The 19,472-nt window shown below is 44.1% G+C and overlaps 1 protein-coding gene across 3 annotated transcripts in view; it reads right to left on the bottom strand.

Moving 5' to 3' along the window:
- Positions 1 to 823: 823 nt before the first annotated feature.
- The window catches only part of rhbdd1 (rhomboid domain containing 1), a 56,678-nt gene continuing 38,029 nt past the window's right edge, over positions 824 to 19,472 (bottom strand). For all 3 annotated transcript variants that reach the window (XM_038816232.1, XM_038816230.1, XM_038816231.1), the window contains exon 7: positions 824 to 1,776. In XM_038816232.1, the coding sequence (XP_038672160.1) occupies positions 1,726 to 1,776 (51 nt within the window). In that variant the 3' untranslated portion in view covers positions 824 to 1,725. The remainder of the gene's footprint in view (positions 1,777 to 19,472) is intronic.

Here is a 19,472-nt window from a genome sequence, read left to right as displayed (position 1 = left end):
TTTGTCTGTCCAGTTAACAGCTTTCATAGAATCCCTACACTGCAGGAGGCCATTCGGCCCATTGAGTCTGCACCAACCCTCTGAAAGAGCTCTCCACCAGGCCCACTCCCCACCCCTCTATTCCCGTAATCGTACCCAACCTTTCGACACTATGGGACAATTTTGAATGGCCAATCCACCTAACCTACACAACTTTAGGCTGTGGGAGGAAACACACACAGGGAGAATGTGCAATCTCCAAACAGAAATCACCCAAGGTCAGAGTGGATCCCGAGTCCCTGGTGCTAACCACTGTGCCGCCCTTCAAGTATCATTCATGCACAGCATCTCTCTCTCTCTTCCATTACTTTCCGTAGCACTAAATTGTTTCAAAAGGTAAATTATTCTTGATTATTTTTGAACTTCAGCGTTATGCCCCTCACGTTCTCCCTTCACCATAATCAAAATGACCATTTGATGCTCTGCTGTCTAACTCAGCATTCATCTACTGAAGGCAAAGAGAAAACAATTTCTCCATAATTCATCCTAAATACAATAGAATGCAGAGTTAGACGGCTCAATTTAAACAGCTGACTGTTGTCGGTAACATTTTCATAAGCGAAACATCCAACAGTACTCACGGCTTTACCTTTTTGGTGTGCGTTAGTTTTGCTGTGCTTACCACTGTAAATGGTATGGATCCATTTCCTGTGTCCTGTTCTAGATTAACTACTTAAATTGTCAAAATATAAAAGTTGCTGTCTTACAAATTGAAACCCATGTCAGAGTACATACACTGCTGCGACATCATTGAATTCCAAATAAAGTCAAATAAAACCATGCATTAGAAGAATAAATTTTATTTTTTAACAATTGAAAACTTTTTGGGTCTTTTCAATCCCTTTGCTCTCCGATTTAATTCAACAATTCAGCAGTGGACTACAAAATAACTATTGGACTTAAGCAATATAGTGCACCTTGAGACATTTCTGAGAGAATCGGTAAAAGTGCTATACAGAATAAAGTTTTTCATTACTCTCCAGGCTGGGAAGACACATCAGAGATTCCTTGATCCTGTGCTCCCAGCAGACAGCTAGCTGCGTGTCAGAGCATCAGTGCCTGGCACTGAGCATGTCTCTCACTCTTGCGAGTGTGACTTCCCAGCTGGTGGTGCAAGATTGCTTCCAGCATTACAACCGGTGAAACCTTCAAACACCAAGTCCATGCCAGAAGCCCCCTCCCGATTGTTGAAGTGGAACTTGGGTTTTCACCTCCACGGGCTAGCCTGGCAATTCATTTCAAATGTTGAAGCCATTCATGATGCAGCAACGAGTATGCATTATTTTGGTACAGAGAGGTTATCCTCCTTCTCTCAGAGTAGCCCAGCATGACATTGAGCCACATTTAATTGAAGGAAAGGGTTAGTCAAGACTTTAATTTCAACTTTGTCCTGGAGGTCAACATCGCACCAGTTCCAACATCACAGGTAGAATTTTAAGAAATTAAAAACCTTGTGGTAGTTTTACCTGATGTTTGAACCACGGTCACGTAATAACATCACGGGTACCTGCATCCTCGGTTGCAAAAAAAAATGACATTTATATGAAAAAGGTGCAAAAAACAGTGCAAACGGTAACTAGATGCAATTGATAAAGGCATAGCAGTCGTTAGCAGCACAGAAAGGAATGAATGTCCATTATCTTTTGGCAAATCGATAAATTCTTCTCTGCCTGATTTCATCGTCACTCAGTCGTCCTGGTCTCCCAAAGGTGTCTGATCCGCGGTTATTATGGACGCCTGAAAACACATCACAGAATGAAAGTGAGCTGCTGTGATTAGGATTGATTCAGGCATGAAACACAACAGAAATATTCACTTCAAAAGCAGCCAGGGCAGAGGGGATGCCTAACTCGTGCATTAGCTTCCATCACTGCAGGCAGGGTCGGCAAACGATTATTCTGCTCTATTCAAGGACAATAAAATATATTTTTGTATAAAGTGTAAAATTAAATGAAATTAAAATCGCTTATTGTCACAAGTAGGCTTCAAATGAAGTCACTGTGAAAAGCCCCTAGTCGCCACATTCCTGTTCGGGGAGGCTGGTACAGGAATTGAACCCGCGCTGCTGGCCTGCCTTAGTCTGCTTTAAAAGCCAGCTATTTAGCCCCTGACAAAACATTGGGGAGAACAAGTTGCATGCACTTAATTATAGCAATAAAATACAAAATTCTGAAACAAGAAATTATATTTGCTAATTATGAAAAGGTTTGAAGTTCAAGATCCACAACTCCCTTTACCCAACTTTCCCCTTCAAAAATAAAGTTATGTTTCTCCATCTACAGTGCAGCAAAAAATCGTCCGACTCGACAATGCACCCATACTGATCTCAATCCTACTAGATAAACAGGAGGTTCATTTTCCACAGAAAGCAGGAAGTGAACAAGAGTGGGGAGAAATGAGAGGACAAGGTAAGGGCAGCGGCAATTGGGGTCATTTCAGATTGTTTAAAGTCTACTTGGAGACAGGAGATAGGCACAGGATTACAAAAAGACACAACTTGGTCCTTTTAAACCAGGGGTGGGCAAACTACGGCCCGCCAAAGGTCTTTATGCGGCCTACCAAGTCATTAAAAAAAAAAAAATTTGTTTTAATTTTTTTTTTAAGGTTAATGGGGGGGCTGTTGGGTTACTTACTGGTATAGGGTGGATACGTTGACTTGAGTAGGGTGATCATTGCTCGGCACAACATCGAGGGCCGAAGGGCCTGTTCTGTGCTGTACTGTTCTATGTTCTATATGAGGCGCCCAGAATCATAACCGGGTGAAGTAATTATTTTACTTAATATACTATGCGGCCCTTTAAAATTGTGAATTTCTGAATGTGGCCCTTGCATGGAAAAGTTTGCCCACCCCTGTTTTAAACTAATCCTCCCACCTCCATAGGACCAGAAGGAATTTATAATATACAAAAATGGAAATTTGCAACATTATGGGCAGGATTTAATGTTCGTGGTGGTGGGCCTGTTCACTGGCTAGTGAGCTGAGGGCCATCCTGCTCTGGACATTCTACACCCCTCCCGACAAGATTTTGTGCCGACGAGGCACTTAGCTGATAGGTGTGAAGGTCATGGTCATTTTCAGGGCAGTCAGCCCACTGACCAGAGCTGCTGGTCAATCAAAGTGTTTGTGGCTGAAAGGGTCTTCACCCGTGGGCTGCCCAAATGGATGTGATTTCCACTCATTCCCAGATGTAACTGGTGGTGGGCGGGTCTCCACTCTCCTGCCTGACTAAACAGTACCCCTCCTGGACATTGGTGAGGGGAGGGTCAGAATTTAATTTTGCCCCACAGATTCTCCTCAACCTATTTGATCACATGAGGTGGATGAATAGTCACCAGTTGCACAGTCCAGGAAGTGAAACTAGTTGGTAATATCCTTCGAGTTGCTCCCACTTCACATATGCAATGGAGACCCTGTTTATACGTGTAAATTCCCACCCATTGTGAATGCTCCTTTAGCCTCAAAGATCAAAGCACAAAATCCCAGGTTTTACATGCAACAGTATACAGCAACATCTATCAATTTTATACGATAGAAACCACCAATTAGTCACATGTTAACTACAATGAGGTTGTTTTAGACGTATGCCTTAACCTTTGTGGAAAGCACCTCACTGCACTCACAATACAGATAAATATACTTCATGTATATTCTTACTTAACATCCTCCACAATTCAGTAACCATAGAAGTAATGCACTCAATCAAACACATACACGCATACTGTTTTTGGTCTTACCAACTTACCAATAAATACATGCATACATTGTAATAGTGAGTGTTGTGGCCTTATGCTCGATGACTTATGTCTTTGACTCGGTTTTAATTTACTGATCAGCAGCACAATTAGCCAAATCTGGATTCCTAATTAGCCATGTGTCCAGTAGATAATGCACTGAAAAACACTTGTGGTCTATCACATGCTCTGAAGCTCAAGGCCAATGGGACAGGCTGTTAGAAACAATGGAGAAGAATCAAAGGCTTGCTTCCCCAATGAGTGCAGGGGTTGGAGAAACCATGTAAACATCCAATTAACTAGAGTGTATGTTATGTTCAGTTACTCTCCTATAAGGTTCATCATATGGAAAATTGTATGGATGACTCTGATTGCACTTATTAATTCTACAATAGGTGAATTTACAAAGCAGACTCATGAGCTGGCCCACACACATATATATATATATATATATATATATATGAGCATGTATTCAAATTAGTGGTGGGTGGAACAAGCCTAAAAGACACAGAAGCTTGTCTTAAACTGACACCAATTCTACAGCGGCAATTCCAGTAATTATGACATATTGGGTGGGATTCTCTGACCGAGCCCACCCGGCGTCTGGAAATTCCCGCTCGGAGTCAATGGGCTTTTCCATGGTCAGCGTCCTGCGATCCTGCGGCGGGTGGGTGGAAGAATCCTGCCCATTAATTCAGAAGTTTGCACAGCAGGCAATTGATCATGGAATGTATCCTCCAGAATAAGTAGAGCGTGCCCCACTGAATGAAGAAATGACAAGGATGGTCATTCAACCCATTTTAGTAGCTCAATATAATAGGCCCTCTAGTCATCCAATCGTTATATGAAATGGTTTCTCAAAAAAATTCCAGGATTTCCAACTTTGCTTCTATGTCCAGTGGTTATTCTTTTTGCGTAAATAGCTTTTTGATACCAATCCTGAAAGTTACTCCCACTGGATTAGATTCATGTCCTCTTTTTCTGCTTCAGTTTCATTTGAAGGAACATTCTGAATTTCCTTTCCATTCCCTTAACAATTCCAGTACAGCCACAACGCTGGCATCTACTCAGCAATGTGGAAAATTGCCCAGGTACATCCGACACACAAAAAGCAGGACAAATCTAACCTGACCAATTACTGCCCATCAGTCTACTTTCGAACATTAATAAAGTGATGGAAGGGGTCATCACCAGTGCAATCTAGCGGCCCTGACCTCAATACAGTGTTGGTTCAAACATGGACAAAATTCCAGATGAGGTGAGAGTGACTGCTTGACATCAAGGCAGCATTTGACCGAGTCTGGCACCAAGAAGCCCTAACTAAACTGGAGTCAATGGGAATCAGGGGGAAAACTCTCTGCTGGTTGGACTCATACCTGGCATAAAGGAAGATGGTTGTGGTGGTTGGACATCCATCAACTCAGTTTCAGGACATCACTGCAGGAGTTCCTTAGGGTAGTGTCCTAGGCCCAACCATCTTCAGCTGCTTCATCAATGACCCTCCTTCCATCACAAAGGTCAAAAGTGGGGATGTTTGCTAATGATTGCACAATATTCAGCACTATTTGCGACTCCTCAGATACTGAAGCAGTCCACGTTCAAATGCAACAAGATCTGGACAATATCCAGGCTTGGGCTGATAAGTGGCAAGTAACATTCGCAGCACAGAAGTGCCAGGCAAGGACCATCTCCTACAAGAGAGAGGATCTAACGATCACCCCATGGCCTTCAACAGCATTCTATTCGCTGAATCCCCCACAATCAACATCTTGGGGGTTACCATTGGCCAGAAACTCTACTGGACTAGCCACATTCACCCTGAGGCTGCAAGAGCGCTGGAGAGGCTCGGAATCCTGCAGCAAGCAATTCACCTCCTGATTCTGCAAAACCTTCTGTCCATCTACAAGGTACAAGTCAGGAGTGTAATAGAATACTCTCCTCTTACTGAGATGAGTGTAGCTCCAACAGCATTCAAGGAGCTCAACACCTTCCAGGACAAAGATGCCCGCTTGATTGCTCCTCCTTCCACAAACATTCAAACTCTCCACCACTGACGAAAAGTGGCAGCTGTGTGTACCATCTACAAAATGCACTGCAGTAACTCACCAAAGTGCCTTAGACTGCACCTTCCAAACCCACCACCGCTACCATCTAGAAGGACAAGAGCAGCTAATACCTGGGAACCCCACAACCTCCAAGTCACTCACCACCCTGACTTGGAAATATATCGCCGTTCCTTCACCGGCACTGCGGCAACATCCTGGAACTCCCTCCCTAACAGCACAGTGGGTGTACCTACACATTAGGGACTGCAGCGGTTCAAGAAGGCAACTCACCATCACCTTCCGAAGGGCAACTAGGGATGGGCAATGTATGCTGGCCTAACCAGCGACGCCCAGATCCCGTAAAATGAAATAAAACGGCAGCAGCTCAACACTCGCTTCTCATGGACAATTAGGGATGGACAATGAATGCTAGCCCAGCCAGTGAAGCCCACATCTCTCAAATGAATAAATACAACTATTTTCTATACCACTATGAGGCAGTCTCTCAGGCACTTCCTACCCAGGGTGAAAAGTCACCTCCAGTCTTTCCTGATGAATCATCCTGACATTCCAGATCAGCCCCAGTACAAAGTTTATAGAAAATGTGAATAGTGAAACTACTAACAGCACCTCCTCCCAAAACAACAACGTTTCGTGTCCAAAAGGTTAGGTGCGAAATGGGGATAGAGTGGCGGTGTGGGCTTAAGTAGGGCGCTCTTTCCAAGAGCTGGTGGAGGCTTAATGGGCCGAATGGCATCCTTCTGCACTGTAAATTCTATGAACATGCAAATCAAGATCTTCTGAATATGGATTCCCCAATACTAAAGTAACTTCAGAGACTATGAAACAACAAGCTACACCAAATGCCCATACATGTAACATCCAATCTGGCTATTTTGTTAGGCTACACTCAGACTTTGTTATGGCCTCTTGCTTTTCTTCCTTTACACAAATCCAGTTTCCCCTCACATCGCACAGAAGATTTCACTCATCCGAAATGAAACGCGATTGCTCCCACTGCCCTGAGCTGAAGTTGACAGATGCACTCTCGTCTCCTCACCCCATTGCTGACAAGCAACTCGATTCCTGTTAAACAGCTGGAAACTGTGGACATTTGCACAGGCCCAAATGCCAGCCACCTGCTTCCAGCATCAGACGGCACCAAGCAAAATCCATGACTACTCTCCCTCTCCCACGTACCCACCACTACTTAAGACTTGCCCAGTTCCTGCAATTAAACAGCAATCCTACATTAAACGAGACAGCCTGCAGCAAACATGACAGTTGAAGTGGTAAGATTTGGAGACCGATTTCCACATGACTCGAGTTTGTGGACATCCAGCATGGAGTAACCTAGCAACAGGGATGTGATGTCGACTAACATTAAGAAAATTCAAATGGTCTGCTCATCTAGGTTGCAATTCAACTGTCTGGAATGCCAGACAATGAATTCAGCTTTTCCCATTCCGAGTTCAAACATTTAATCTAATGAAACCAGGGTCAGATGAGAATCCATTCCACCTCCCTAGAAATCAGAATCTCTCTCGCTCTCTTGTGTGGACTTGCCAGAAATCACCAGGCAAGCAGACAGACACACACCCTGGTCAGAAATTCAATCCCCTCCATTTCCCAGAAAATCAGATCAACCCATCAAAATAACTCGGGCAAACCGCAACACTCTGTTTCTCCCTCAGACCAAATAAATCCACCCATTTTGCTTGTTGCAGACTGAATTCACCATCCTCACATTCAATTAACCTGCCCATCCACTATAAAGATGGTCATCAACCCAGTTATCAAACAGATGATCTATATATAAATTCATCTTTCATATCAATGGGAATCATAACAAGCAATTCCTCCGTAATCTGCGTTTACACCAATTCAGAATCATTGACAGAAATATAGAAGGAAAGTAGTATCAATTTTCCTCCACCCTGGCCACTCCTTGGATTCCAGTTAGGAGTGGGCAGGTGATCTGGTCTCAGGCTTTTTCCTGGATCCCAGAATCAAACAATAAGGAGGGCAGACAAAGATACCTTTTCCCTTGGACTTTCTTCTTTGCTTTCCTGCACATCAGGAAAGCACCTGGTCCACGCTCCTGAAAGCAGTATTGTTCCATTTGGGAATAGGTCACAAAACGGAACCATAGGCATGAACCTACAACTGAAACACTTCACAAACCCGTACTTAATTCTATTACATTCACCTCAATAAAAGGCCTTCGGACTGTTAGCATTTTCCTTGCGCTGGACATCAACATATTCTTGTATTTTTTTTAATATATCAGCATGGTAGTACAGTGGTCAGCAGGGTCCCAGGTTTGATTCCCGGCTTGGGTCACTGTCTGTGCAGAGTCTGCACATTCTACCCGTGTCTGCGTGGGTTTCCTCCGGGTGCTCCAGTTTCCTCCCACAAGTCCTGAAAGACGTGCTGTTAGGTAATTTGGACATTCCGAATTCTCCCTCCGTGTACCCGAACAGGCGCCGGAATGTGGAGACTAGGGGCTTTTCACAGTAACTTCATTGCAATGTTAATGTAAGCCTACTTGTGACAATAAAGATTATTATCTAGAGAGAGGAGTATTACAACTGAAATTATTTGTATTGGAAGAGTTAAAATCCCTGTAACTATTACACATTCTTAAGTTAGGATAATCTGGATTTCATCTGAATGGATATGGAATTCCTAAGGCATTGCGAGTGACTGAAGAATATGCATTGCTGAATCTCCAGTGGAGGTCGTGGGTTTTGTCTGCAACGATCAGATCCAGATGTTTTCTAGCTTCTTAATTAATGGGAATATATTCCCATCTGCTGAGACAAAAAAAATACTGTAACCAAATACTGGTCATACTAAAATTATGTTCCTTTTTACAGTATTGCAGGAGAACTCACATAATCTAGGAAATTAAAAATTCAAAAAGAAAACAAAACATTGAATGCACTTCATGGCAAATCACAAGTGTCTTGCATAAATGATAATATGGGTTCCCCTAACAGATAGAAATAGAAGTCACATCATGTTATAGTTTAAATGATCATAGAATCATCATAGAATTTACAGTGCAGAAGGAGGCTATTCGGTCCATCAAGTCTGCACTGGCCCTTGGAATGAGCACCCTACCCAAGCCCACACTTCCAACCTATCTCTGTAACCCAGTAACCCTACCTAACCTTTTTTGGACACCAAGAGGCAATTTATCATGGCCAATCCACCTAACCTGCACATCTTTGGACTGTGGGAGGAAACCAGAGCACCCGGAGGAAACCCACGCAGACACGGAGAGAACGTGCAGACTCCGCACAGACAGTGACCCAAGCCGGGAATCGAATTTGGGACCCTGGAGCTGTGAAGCAACTGTGCTAACTACTGTGCTGCCCTCATCCATAGGATGGTGATGTTGCAGGTTAGCAGCTATCAACAATCCTGTCCAGTTTGTCCCATGAATCGAGTCTTGTTGCAGGCCCCAATTTATTTATAATGTTGTCCCCTCCCCAATACAATACCATCCAACCCCATTTAACTCAGGGACCATAAAGTGCATTATACAGCTTACTGTATGGAAATCCAACCCACAGCTATGCTATCAAGTGCAAAAGGTCCAATCATAACACAATGTATTCACACACATTGTACCACCAGAAAAACAATTTTTCATAGGAGCAGAATCGATTCAATGCAACACCATAAGGTCACAAGAAATAACAGTAGCAGCAGGTCAGATGGCTCCTGAGCTGCGACACCCTTCAATAAGGTCATGGTTGATCTTCTATCTAGAATCTCTTTTCTTGTCCAATCTCCATCCAAATAGTTATAAAAATCACCCACTGAGCATCCCTCCAGGATCATCTCATCATTCACAACTTTCTAGGGTAGAGAATTCAAAAGATTGACAACCCTTTGAGTGAAGAAATCTCGCCACATCTCAGTCCTAAATGGTTGATTCCCTATATTGAGACTGCAATTCCGAGTTCTAGGTACTCCAGCCAGGGAATGAATCTCTCAACGCTGACTCAATAAAACCCTAAAAGAGATGTTAAATGCTTCAAAGAGAATGTCTCTCATTCTTCTGAACATCTAGGGCATAGAGTTCTATTTTATTTAATTTCTCCTCACAAGTTAGCCTTCTCATCCCAGGAACCAATTTAGTGAATTTTTGCTGCACTTCCTGTAAAGCAAGCAAAACCAAAACGGTGCACATCTTGGGTATGGTCTCACTTAAGCACTACATAACCACAAGACTTTGTTACTCTTACACGTCAACCCCTACTGCAATAAAGGATAACTTATCATTTCTTTTCTTTACAGGGAGGAGCGGGAGCAGGAGCGGAGGTGACGTAGGCCAGGAGGGCTGCCGGGTAGGTAAGTGATCCTATATATTTGGGCGGCGGCTAAACCCGAGACACTACACGTGTAGCGTCTCCCACCCGCCCTCCTCCTCTAACCAATTTGATACGGTAAAGTTGTTTTTTTTTACTCTTATTTGGTATAACTTTATTATTGAGTATTATAGTAGTTGAATTAAGCTTCTATTTAGCAGAGAAGTACTAGAAATTATTTAACATAAATTTGTAAACGTTAATTAAATAAGTAGAGATGGCTGGACAGGTGATGTGTTGTAGCTGTATGATGTGGGAGCTGGCTGATCCCATTGTGAACGGCAGTGACCACATCTGCAGCAAGTGTTGGTTCCTGGAAGAACTCCGGATCAGAATTGATGATCTGGAGTCTGAGCTTCAAACTCTGCGGCACATCCAGGAGGGGGAGAGTTACCTGGACGTTTTGCTTCAGGAGGCAGTCACACCCGGTAGATTAAGTAATTCAAATTCAGTAAGTGTTCAGGAAAAACAGGGTGTGATTGTAAGTGAGGTAGGTAGGGGGATTCGGAGTTCAGGAGTGCAGGAGCCTCAGCCCTCGACCTTGTCCAACAGGTATGAGATTCTTGCTCCCTATGCGGATGAGGAAAAGGGCTGTGGACAGGATGAGCCAGCTGACCATGGCATCATGGTGCAAAAGGCCATTCAAGAGGGGGGAGCAAAAAGACAAGTAGTTGTTATAGGGGATTCTATAATTAGAGGGACAGATGGTATCCTTTGCAAACCGGATAGGGAGTCCCGCATGGTGTGTTGCCTGCCCGGTGCCAGGGTGCGGGACATCTCTGACCGGCTTGAAAGGATATTGGAGCGGGAGGGGGAGGATCCAGCTGTTGTGGTCCACGTTGGGACTAACAACATAGGCAAGGCTAGGGTGGAGGACCTGTTTGGGGATTATCAAGCACTAGGAAGGAAATTGAAGAACAGGTCCTCGAGGGTCATAATCTCCGGATTACTGCCCAAGCCACGTGCTAATTGGCATAGGGATAAGAAAGTTAGGGAAGTAAACACGTGGCTCAGGGATTGGTGTGGGAAAGAGGGATTCCATTTCATGGGGCATTGGCATCAGTTTTGGAACCGGGGGGATCTGTACCGTTGGGACGGTCTCCACCTGAACCGATCTGGAACCAATGTTCTAGCGAAAAGGATAAATAGGGTGGTCAGTAGGACTTTAAACTTCTGAGTCGGGGGGATGGGAAAGCGACAGGGAGTAGGGAGTTAAATGGAAGGATAAGCAGCAGGTTAGCATGTGTGCAGGTGGGTTTAAGTTCAAGGCAGACTAGGAATGAAGCAAAAAGGAAGGATAACTTAGGACATCTCATGATGTCCAATTTCTCTAATAATGATAAGAAAGTCAGCATTAAGGCACTTTACCTGAATTCTCGTAGCATTCGTAACAAAGTTGACGAATTAACGGCACAAATCATCGCGAATGAATATGACTTGATAGCCATTATGGAAACATGGTTGCAGGATGGTCACGACTGGGAGTTAAATATCCAGGGGTACCAGATGTTTCGGAGGGATAGACAAGTATGTAAGGGAGGTGGAGTAGCACTAATAATCAAGGACGACATCAGGGTGGCATTGAGGGATGATATAGGTTCTATGGAGAATGAGGTTGAATCCATTTGGGTAGAAATTAGAAATTCTAAGAAGAAAAAGACACTGATAGGCGTAGTCTATATGCCACCAAATAATAGCATCACACTGGGACGGGCAGTAAATGAAGAGATAACTAATGCCTGTGAAAAGGGTACAGCAGTTATCATGGGAGATTTTAATCTGCATATAGATTGGTCAAATCAGCTCGGTCAGGGTAGCCTTGAAGAGGATTTTGTTGAATGTATCTGGGATAGTTTTCTGGAACAATATGTAATGGAACCGACAAGAGAGCAAGCTATCCTAGATCTGGTCCTGTGTAATGAGGCAGGAATAATTAATGACCTCACCGTTAGGGATCCTCTTGGGAGGAGTGATCACAGCATGGTTGGATTTAGTATACAGATGGAGAGTGTGATGATAGAATCCAATACCAGGGTCCTATGCTTGAACAAAGGGGACTACGATAGATTGAGGAAGGACCTCGCTAAAGTAGACAGGAAACAAATATTTTATGGTAGGACAGTTGAGGAGTAGTGGAGCACTTTCAAAGAAATCTTTCATAGTGCTCAACAAAAGTATATTCCAGTGAGAAAGAAGAATTGTAAGAAAAGAGTTAATCTACCATGGGTGTCTAAGGAGATACATGAGGCTGTCAAATTGAAAGAGAAGGCTTACAAAGTGGCCAAGATCAGCGGGAAACCAGAAGATTGGGAAAACTTTAAAGGTCAGTAGAAAGCCACAAAGAGCCATAAAGAAAAGTAAGATAGAACACGAAAAAAAACTGGCACAGAATACAAGGACAGATAGCAAAAGTTTTTATAATTATATAAAACTAAAAAGAGTTGCTAAAGTAAACATTGGTCCGTTAAAGGATAAGAGATAGGAGGGCACCTCGATAGAAATTGTCCCATTGAACGGACGCAGCATGGATTCATGAAGGGCAGGCCATGCTTGAAGAATCTCTTGGAATTCTATGAAGACATTTCGAGCAAGGTAGACAAAGGAGACCCAGTGGATGTGGTGTACCTAGATTTCCAAAAGGCCTTTGACAAGGTACCGCACAAGAGGCTGCTGCATAAGATAAGGATGCATTATGTTAAGGGTAGAGTACTAGCATGGATAGAGGATTGGTTGTCTAACAGGAAACAAAGAGTGGGAATAAATGAGTGCTATTCTGGCTGGCAATCAGTGACGAGTGGTGTTGGGACCACAATTATTTGCAATTTATATAGACGATTTGGATTTGGGAACTACGTGTAAGGTATCCAAGTTTGCAGATGGCACAAAGGTGGGTGGCAGAGCAAAGTGTACTGAGGACTGTAAAACCTTACAGAGGAACATTGACACATTGAGTGAGTGGGCAAAGGTCTGGCAGATGGAGTATAATGTCAATAAGTGTGAAGTTGTACATTTTGGTAGGAGTAACAATAGAACGGATTATTACTTAAACGGTAAAAAGCTGCAGCATGCTGCTATGCAGAGGGACCTGGGTGTACTTGTGCATGAGTCACAGAAGGTTGGTCTGCAGGTGCAACAAGTAATTAGGAAGGCAAATGGAATTTTGTCCTTCGTTGCAAAGGGGATTGAGTTTAAAAGTAGAGAGGTAATGTTGCAGTTGTACAAGGTGCTGGTGAGGCTACACCTGGAGTACTGTGTGCAGTTTTGGTCTCCACACTTGAGAAAGGATGTGCTGGCACTAGAGGGGGTGCCGAGGAGGTTCACTAGGCTGATTCCGGAGTTGAGGGGGTTATCCTATGAGGAGAGGCTGAGTAGATTGGGATTATATTCAATGGAATTCGGAAGGTTGAGGGGAGATCTAATAGAAACATATAAAATTTTGAAGGGAATGGATAAAATAGAAGTAGAAATTATGTTTCCACTGGTAGGTGAAAGTAGGACAAGTGGGCATAGCCTCAAGATTAGGGGGAGCAGATTTAGGACTGAATCAAGGAGGAACTTCTTCACTCAGAGGGTGGTTAAAGTATGGAATTCCCTACCGAAAGGAAAATAAAGGAATTGTGGGGTATGGCGAGAATGCGGGTAAGTGGTTCTGAGACCACAAAAAGATCAGCCATGATCTTATAGAATGGAGGAGCAGGCTCGAAGGGCCGGACGGTCTACTTCTGCTCCTAGTTCTTATATTTGCCTTCCTAATTGCTCAGGGTACCTACATGTTAACTTTGTGATTCTTGTACAGGACATCCTAATCCCTTGGCATACCAAAATTTACTCGTCGCTCACCTTCAAAAAAAAGTCTGCCTTTCTATTCTTTCTGCCAATGCTATATTTCCCTACATTATACTCCAGCGGTCATCTTTCTGTCTATTCATAACCTGGCTCTACCCCATTGCAGCCTTTTTGGACTCCTCACAGCTTCTGACTAGTTTCAGATCATCAGCAAATTTAGATACACAACTCGGTACCCTGATCAGAGTTATTTGTAATGTAAACAGCTGGGGTCTGAGCACTAATCCTTGTGTCAAGCCCACTCATCACACCCAGTCATGAAAATTACCTCTTTATTCCAGGCCTCAATTTTCAGTTTATGAACCAATCCACAATCCAAGATAAATAAGTTCCTCACTCTTACTCGCCCCTTGGTTCCCGACAATTTCAAGTACTTTCTTTGAACATTCCAATATGACGACAGGCACAAAAAGGCTGGATTTCTAGCTCCCAGTCAGTGTTAGGAACAGAGGTGGGTGGCTGATGGAAATACCACCACCACCAACCAGCTGCCGGATTCCCGTTGCTGTTCCCATCACTGGTCAATTTTAATCGGACAGGAGTGGGTGGGAACCCGCTAGATCTGTTACAAAGTGCAATTAATGCTTACTGACGAGCATGTTGACATTTTCTTGGGAGGACACGGGCTGCTCGTAGTTTGGGACAGACTGGTGCTTGCCAGGGACAATACAACATGAAGCCAATCAAGGCCACCCCAGAGAATTGGGCCCATCAGGAAAACAGCGCAGAGAGGGACTCAGCCATTGGCACGTAGGTGCCATTGCATCTGTGCAGGTTGTGGGGAGAATGTTCTGTATGTGCTCGGACAATACAGGGGGTCATCACCCTACTGACGTCATGGGGGCATAGGAGATGGCGACAAGGGCTCCAGACGCAAGTGGGGGCCACCCCAGTATAAAGAAGGCAGCAGCTGGCAAGGGGATCGTGACTCTCAGATTTTGGTTCGGTATCGATGAATAGCATCACATCCTCCCCAGGCAGCAGGAGAGAAGCGGAGAGGGAAGAGGGACAAGAAGACAACAGAGTCCTCTGCACAGGATCTGCTGGAGAAGACAAAGTTACTTGAACATGTCAGAAAACAAGTACTATAGGAGCCTGTGACTCTTCCAGGAAGATATCACACTTCACAGCACTCGGTTTGCCATTCTTTGCCAGTAGACTTCAATGTCAGGTTGGCCTTGAAATTCTTTGCCTCTGGCTCATTCCCAGGATCAGCTGTTGACCATGGTGCTGTTTCACAAACAGCTGCAGGCCGCTACACCTCACAGGTAACAGATGCCTAGTTTGTCAGAGCTGGGCAGTACATTCAATTCTAAATAGATGGTGGGGGGGCATGGAAGGAAAAATGGCAATAGGTTTTCCCTCCATTGCTGGATTCCCCAGGTACAATGCATCATTGATTGCACCTTGCGGCCATCAAGGAACCCAATGATCTCCCACTGGATTCAACAGGAAGGGCTTCCACTCCCTCAATGTTCAACTGAACCACATGAAGAGGCATGTGTGCACTCGCTTTTCCCATGGTTATGGTGATCAGCCTGTGCCCTTTGGAGGAGGTGGAGGCATGATGCTCACTTCTCCCTGCTTGCAGCAGAGATGCACGTGAATCACCATCCTCCACATGGAGGTGCCAAGTGGGGCAGCCTCCAACACCAGACCCTGCTGCACATATGTTCCCTCAGTCAGAGAGGTCAAGGAGGCCATTGATGATCATGCCCAGGAGGAGTGGCACCTGGTACCCTCATCCTCCTGGTGGCCGTCTCAGCTAGTGCTCCAGGTGGCAACAGGCATCTTTTCAAACATCTCTGCTCCATCAGCGCCACTGTCCAGTCAAGGTTACATATTGTGGCATGCATTCTGGGAGAGCACATTTCCTGCATGTTCTCCAAGCTGCCACATATGGCTCTCATTAAGCTTGGCTATGTGATTCATGACAGCTTACATGAGCTAAATGGACTCCTACATTCTCTGCCCGTAACTGCACACTGCCCCAGGAAACTGACATATTTGTTATTGCTGGTGTAAGTATAGTCTCTGTTCCTGTCACTCCTAAGACCCTGCATTTATGCTCAACTAAGATTGGCTGTCTCATCTTGCATCAACTGAGGAGAATGCCCACAGCTACCTCTACCACTTCCTCCTGGACACTCGGATGTACTCATCATCCTGTGCCACTCTCTCGATGAGGATCTATCAAAGTGACTGGCTGGCAGAGGTGCACTTTTTAAGGTATGACGTAGCCTGCTCGAAGGACTGCTCTGGCAAGGTTTGGCCCGGTAATGGTACAGTCAGTCTTTCAACCTCAAGGTTAGAACTTGTGGGAGACACAAAAAGATGATGAAAACTAGCCTTGGCGAGCAGAGGCCTCTTCAACACTGAAGGTTTGCAATTTAGTCGAGTCTTTGACAGTCTTTCAGACAAGGTAGAGTGCAATGCATCCACAGTTAAATCTACCGATTCCATTTTCTATTCATCTTCTCCACAGGGCTGCCTATCACACCTTCCCCTTGTGGCCAGGAAACCTGGTGATCTCCAGTGCTTCTTCTTTTGTGGCATTGTGAGCCCCGTTCTCGAGCAATGACAAAATGGTTCAAAATATTGCTGGTCTCCATGGCCAGTGCCAAGAGCTCATATTCATAAGGAGCTTCATGTAGGAGTGTTAGTAAGCCCTCAACAACACTCGGGCCTCTGAGCACTGCTGAGGCCCTAGGCACACTCCTCTCGTGTTTATTGATCAAAGGATATGGCGGTATGGGAGGGGGGGGGGGGAGAAGAGGCAGGATCAGGTTATTGAGTTGGATGATCAGCCCATTATAATAATGAATGGTGGAGCAGGCTCGAAGGGTTGAATGGCCTCCTCCTGCTCCTATTTTCTATGTTTCTATGCACCCTTAGGCTCCTCAGCTAGAGTGCCTACTGAAGACCGAGTACCCTAGAGGCTTAAACTGGCATTGCACTCACCCTGCCAGAATGAACGGTTATAGTAAACTTCTTCCTGCACTGGACTCCTCTGGACCACACTCTGCCTGCTCACTGTATCCATCTCCGGTTTGTTTGTGGCATGTCACGGCCTAAAATGCTAACTCGCGTTTCTCTCTCCATAGATGCTGCCAGACCTGCCGGTATTTCCAGCCTTGACTGTGATTATTTCAAAACAGACCCGCTGAGTTTGAGAGGGAGGCTCCCCCCCCCCCCCCCCCCCCCGCCAACTCCCAGAAAAAGAATCTCCCTCAGTACCTCGAGGAGGATCTCCCATGTCAGGCAAGCGAGAGGCAGCACTGCCCTGGGTTTCAAACCCCTGTTCATCTACCCTCAGATCTTTCAATCTAATTTCTCATTCTACCGTGGCCAATTCATCCCTCACAGCTACAAAATTAATAATGAAAAGGTAAAAACCCTACTTTCATACTGAACCACAACACTCTCAAACTCAAAATGGAATTCCACCACATTATGATCTCTCCTTTAGGAGGATCCTTCAAGATTCTGAATTAACCCTGTCTCATGATACAATGCAAGGTCTAAAATAGCTTGGTCATTCTAATAGTGCTTCCCAAGCTAATACATTGTGTTAAATTGGAACAAGTAAGTAAGAGGAGCAATGTTCAATTCAGTGCACTGTTGACCAAGGCAAAGCCATTGGACAGCTATTTGCAACTGAGCACCATCCAACTGAGCTCAATGCAACCAGCAAACATTAAAAGCTGGAAACATAGGTGTCAGTACATTATTTATATTTGTATATACCGTACTTCTTCATAAAGGTATTTTCCATGCATTTATTTTTCCATGTATCACAGCCCCTCATCTTGACCAGAGACATGAGCAGAGAAAATGTGTATATGCTGCTCTTAAGCTAAACATCAGTTCATGATGTAAAGGTAGCTAGGCTCTTCCCTTTTTTGTGATAAACCTTCCCGCCCTGCTTGCTCTGTACACATCCCAAGCCCACAACGCAAGTTTGAAACGGGTACAGGAGGCCAGGCATCTGAGGAAGTCTCATCTGCCAACAGGTGGCAGTGCAGGCAAACTTTCGGAGGGCTAGTTAAAATCTGAGACAATGAATGAGTCAACAAAGACTTCTGCACAATAAGCAGATTTTGTTATTGTTCAAGAAATGCATTAAAAAGCACTAGAGAGAAGCTAAGGCAACGTACACTCGCAATCACAGCATTGTTGAGCTGGATTAGCAAATGAGGCAAGGATTAACAGCCCCACTGCCAGCAGTCTGTTTGTTCATCGGGAGGTTTTAGTGGAATGAATAACCAATGGAATTCCCAATAATCCTGAATGAATTGAGAACTCAAATTTGCTGATATGCGCCGAACTGTTTAAAAAAAAATGGTACGTAGACACATTCTGGGGTGGTGACTAACTAATAGCAAGTCTACTTTGAAAAACTCTTCGAACAATGTGTACTTGGCACAAACACTTTTGTATTTTATTTAGGCACATTTAACAGGAATCTCTTTTCCCTGTTACTTCTGCAAAGAAACTGAGAAAAGAAACTGCATCACTGCTGTGTTTTATGGAGAAGCAAGAGAGATACAGGGACTAATTGATTCAAATCACAGTAACACTCCATCCTGCAGAAGAGTCCCCTTTCTCTCTCTCTCTCAGAATTATGCCGCAGTCAAACACTTAGAAGGGATAATGTCTGCTTTTAAATTATAGCTGTCCTCTCACCTTTTTCTTTCCGACTGTTGTATATAGATGAGTAGGTTAGAGACATAAGGATAGGAACAGATGTAACAAGTAGGTGGAAGACAGTTAGTTCCTGTCAATATGGTTTTTTGCTCATGTTCTTTCCCCAACCCACATTGTGCAATAAAAGTAGCAGCGACAAGTTTGAGTACAAATCATAGTATCATCCTCACAGTCACAGACATGAAAAGACGAATACAGCACTTCATATTAAATAAATAAATGACCCCTCGAGCTGTTAGCCACTTCTGTTGGACAATCTCTTCAGTTCAAATTCCAGTTAGAATACAACTCCCCATTTTACATTCAGCTCCGACAAAAGGCCAGTTACCATGTGATCCGAGAAATATTCACCCATTACATACCAAACATATTTGAGTACAGTATTCAAATTTTCATTTTGACAAATTGCGTAAACGATTAACGTGGCTACATTGAAAAAGGGTTTTCGTCATGAAGACGACCAGGGAAGGGCAAAAACAAGAGCTGCTAAACTAGCACCCCCACTTCGCAATTTATTGTGCTGAAATATGACATATTGGACAATAATGTTATTTCTTTCTTCTGTATCATCACTTTCATAGTAAAGTAGACATTTTTGAAACACCCTTTAATCTTCACCTGCCTTTGTTTTGATTTCACAGAGTAGATTTAATCAATTTACATCCCTTCCTCCAACACCTCCCACTCTAGTGCTGGGTGTTATAGTGGACAACAGATGGCA

This window comes from Scyliorhinus canicula, chromosome 13 (assembly GCF_902713615.1).
Source record: "Scyliorhinus canicula chromosome 13, sScyCan1.1, whole genome shotgun sequence".
In the NCBI taxonomy this organism is placed as follows: Eukaryota; Metazoa; Chordata; class Chondrichthyes; order Carcharhiniformes; family Scyliorhinidae; genus Scyliorhinus; species Scyliorhinus canicula.
This window is presented reverse-complemented; position numbering and strand designations above follow the sequence as displayed.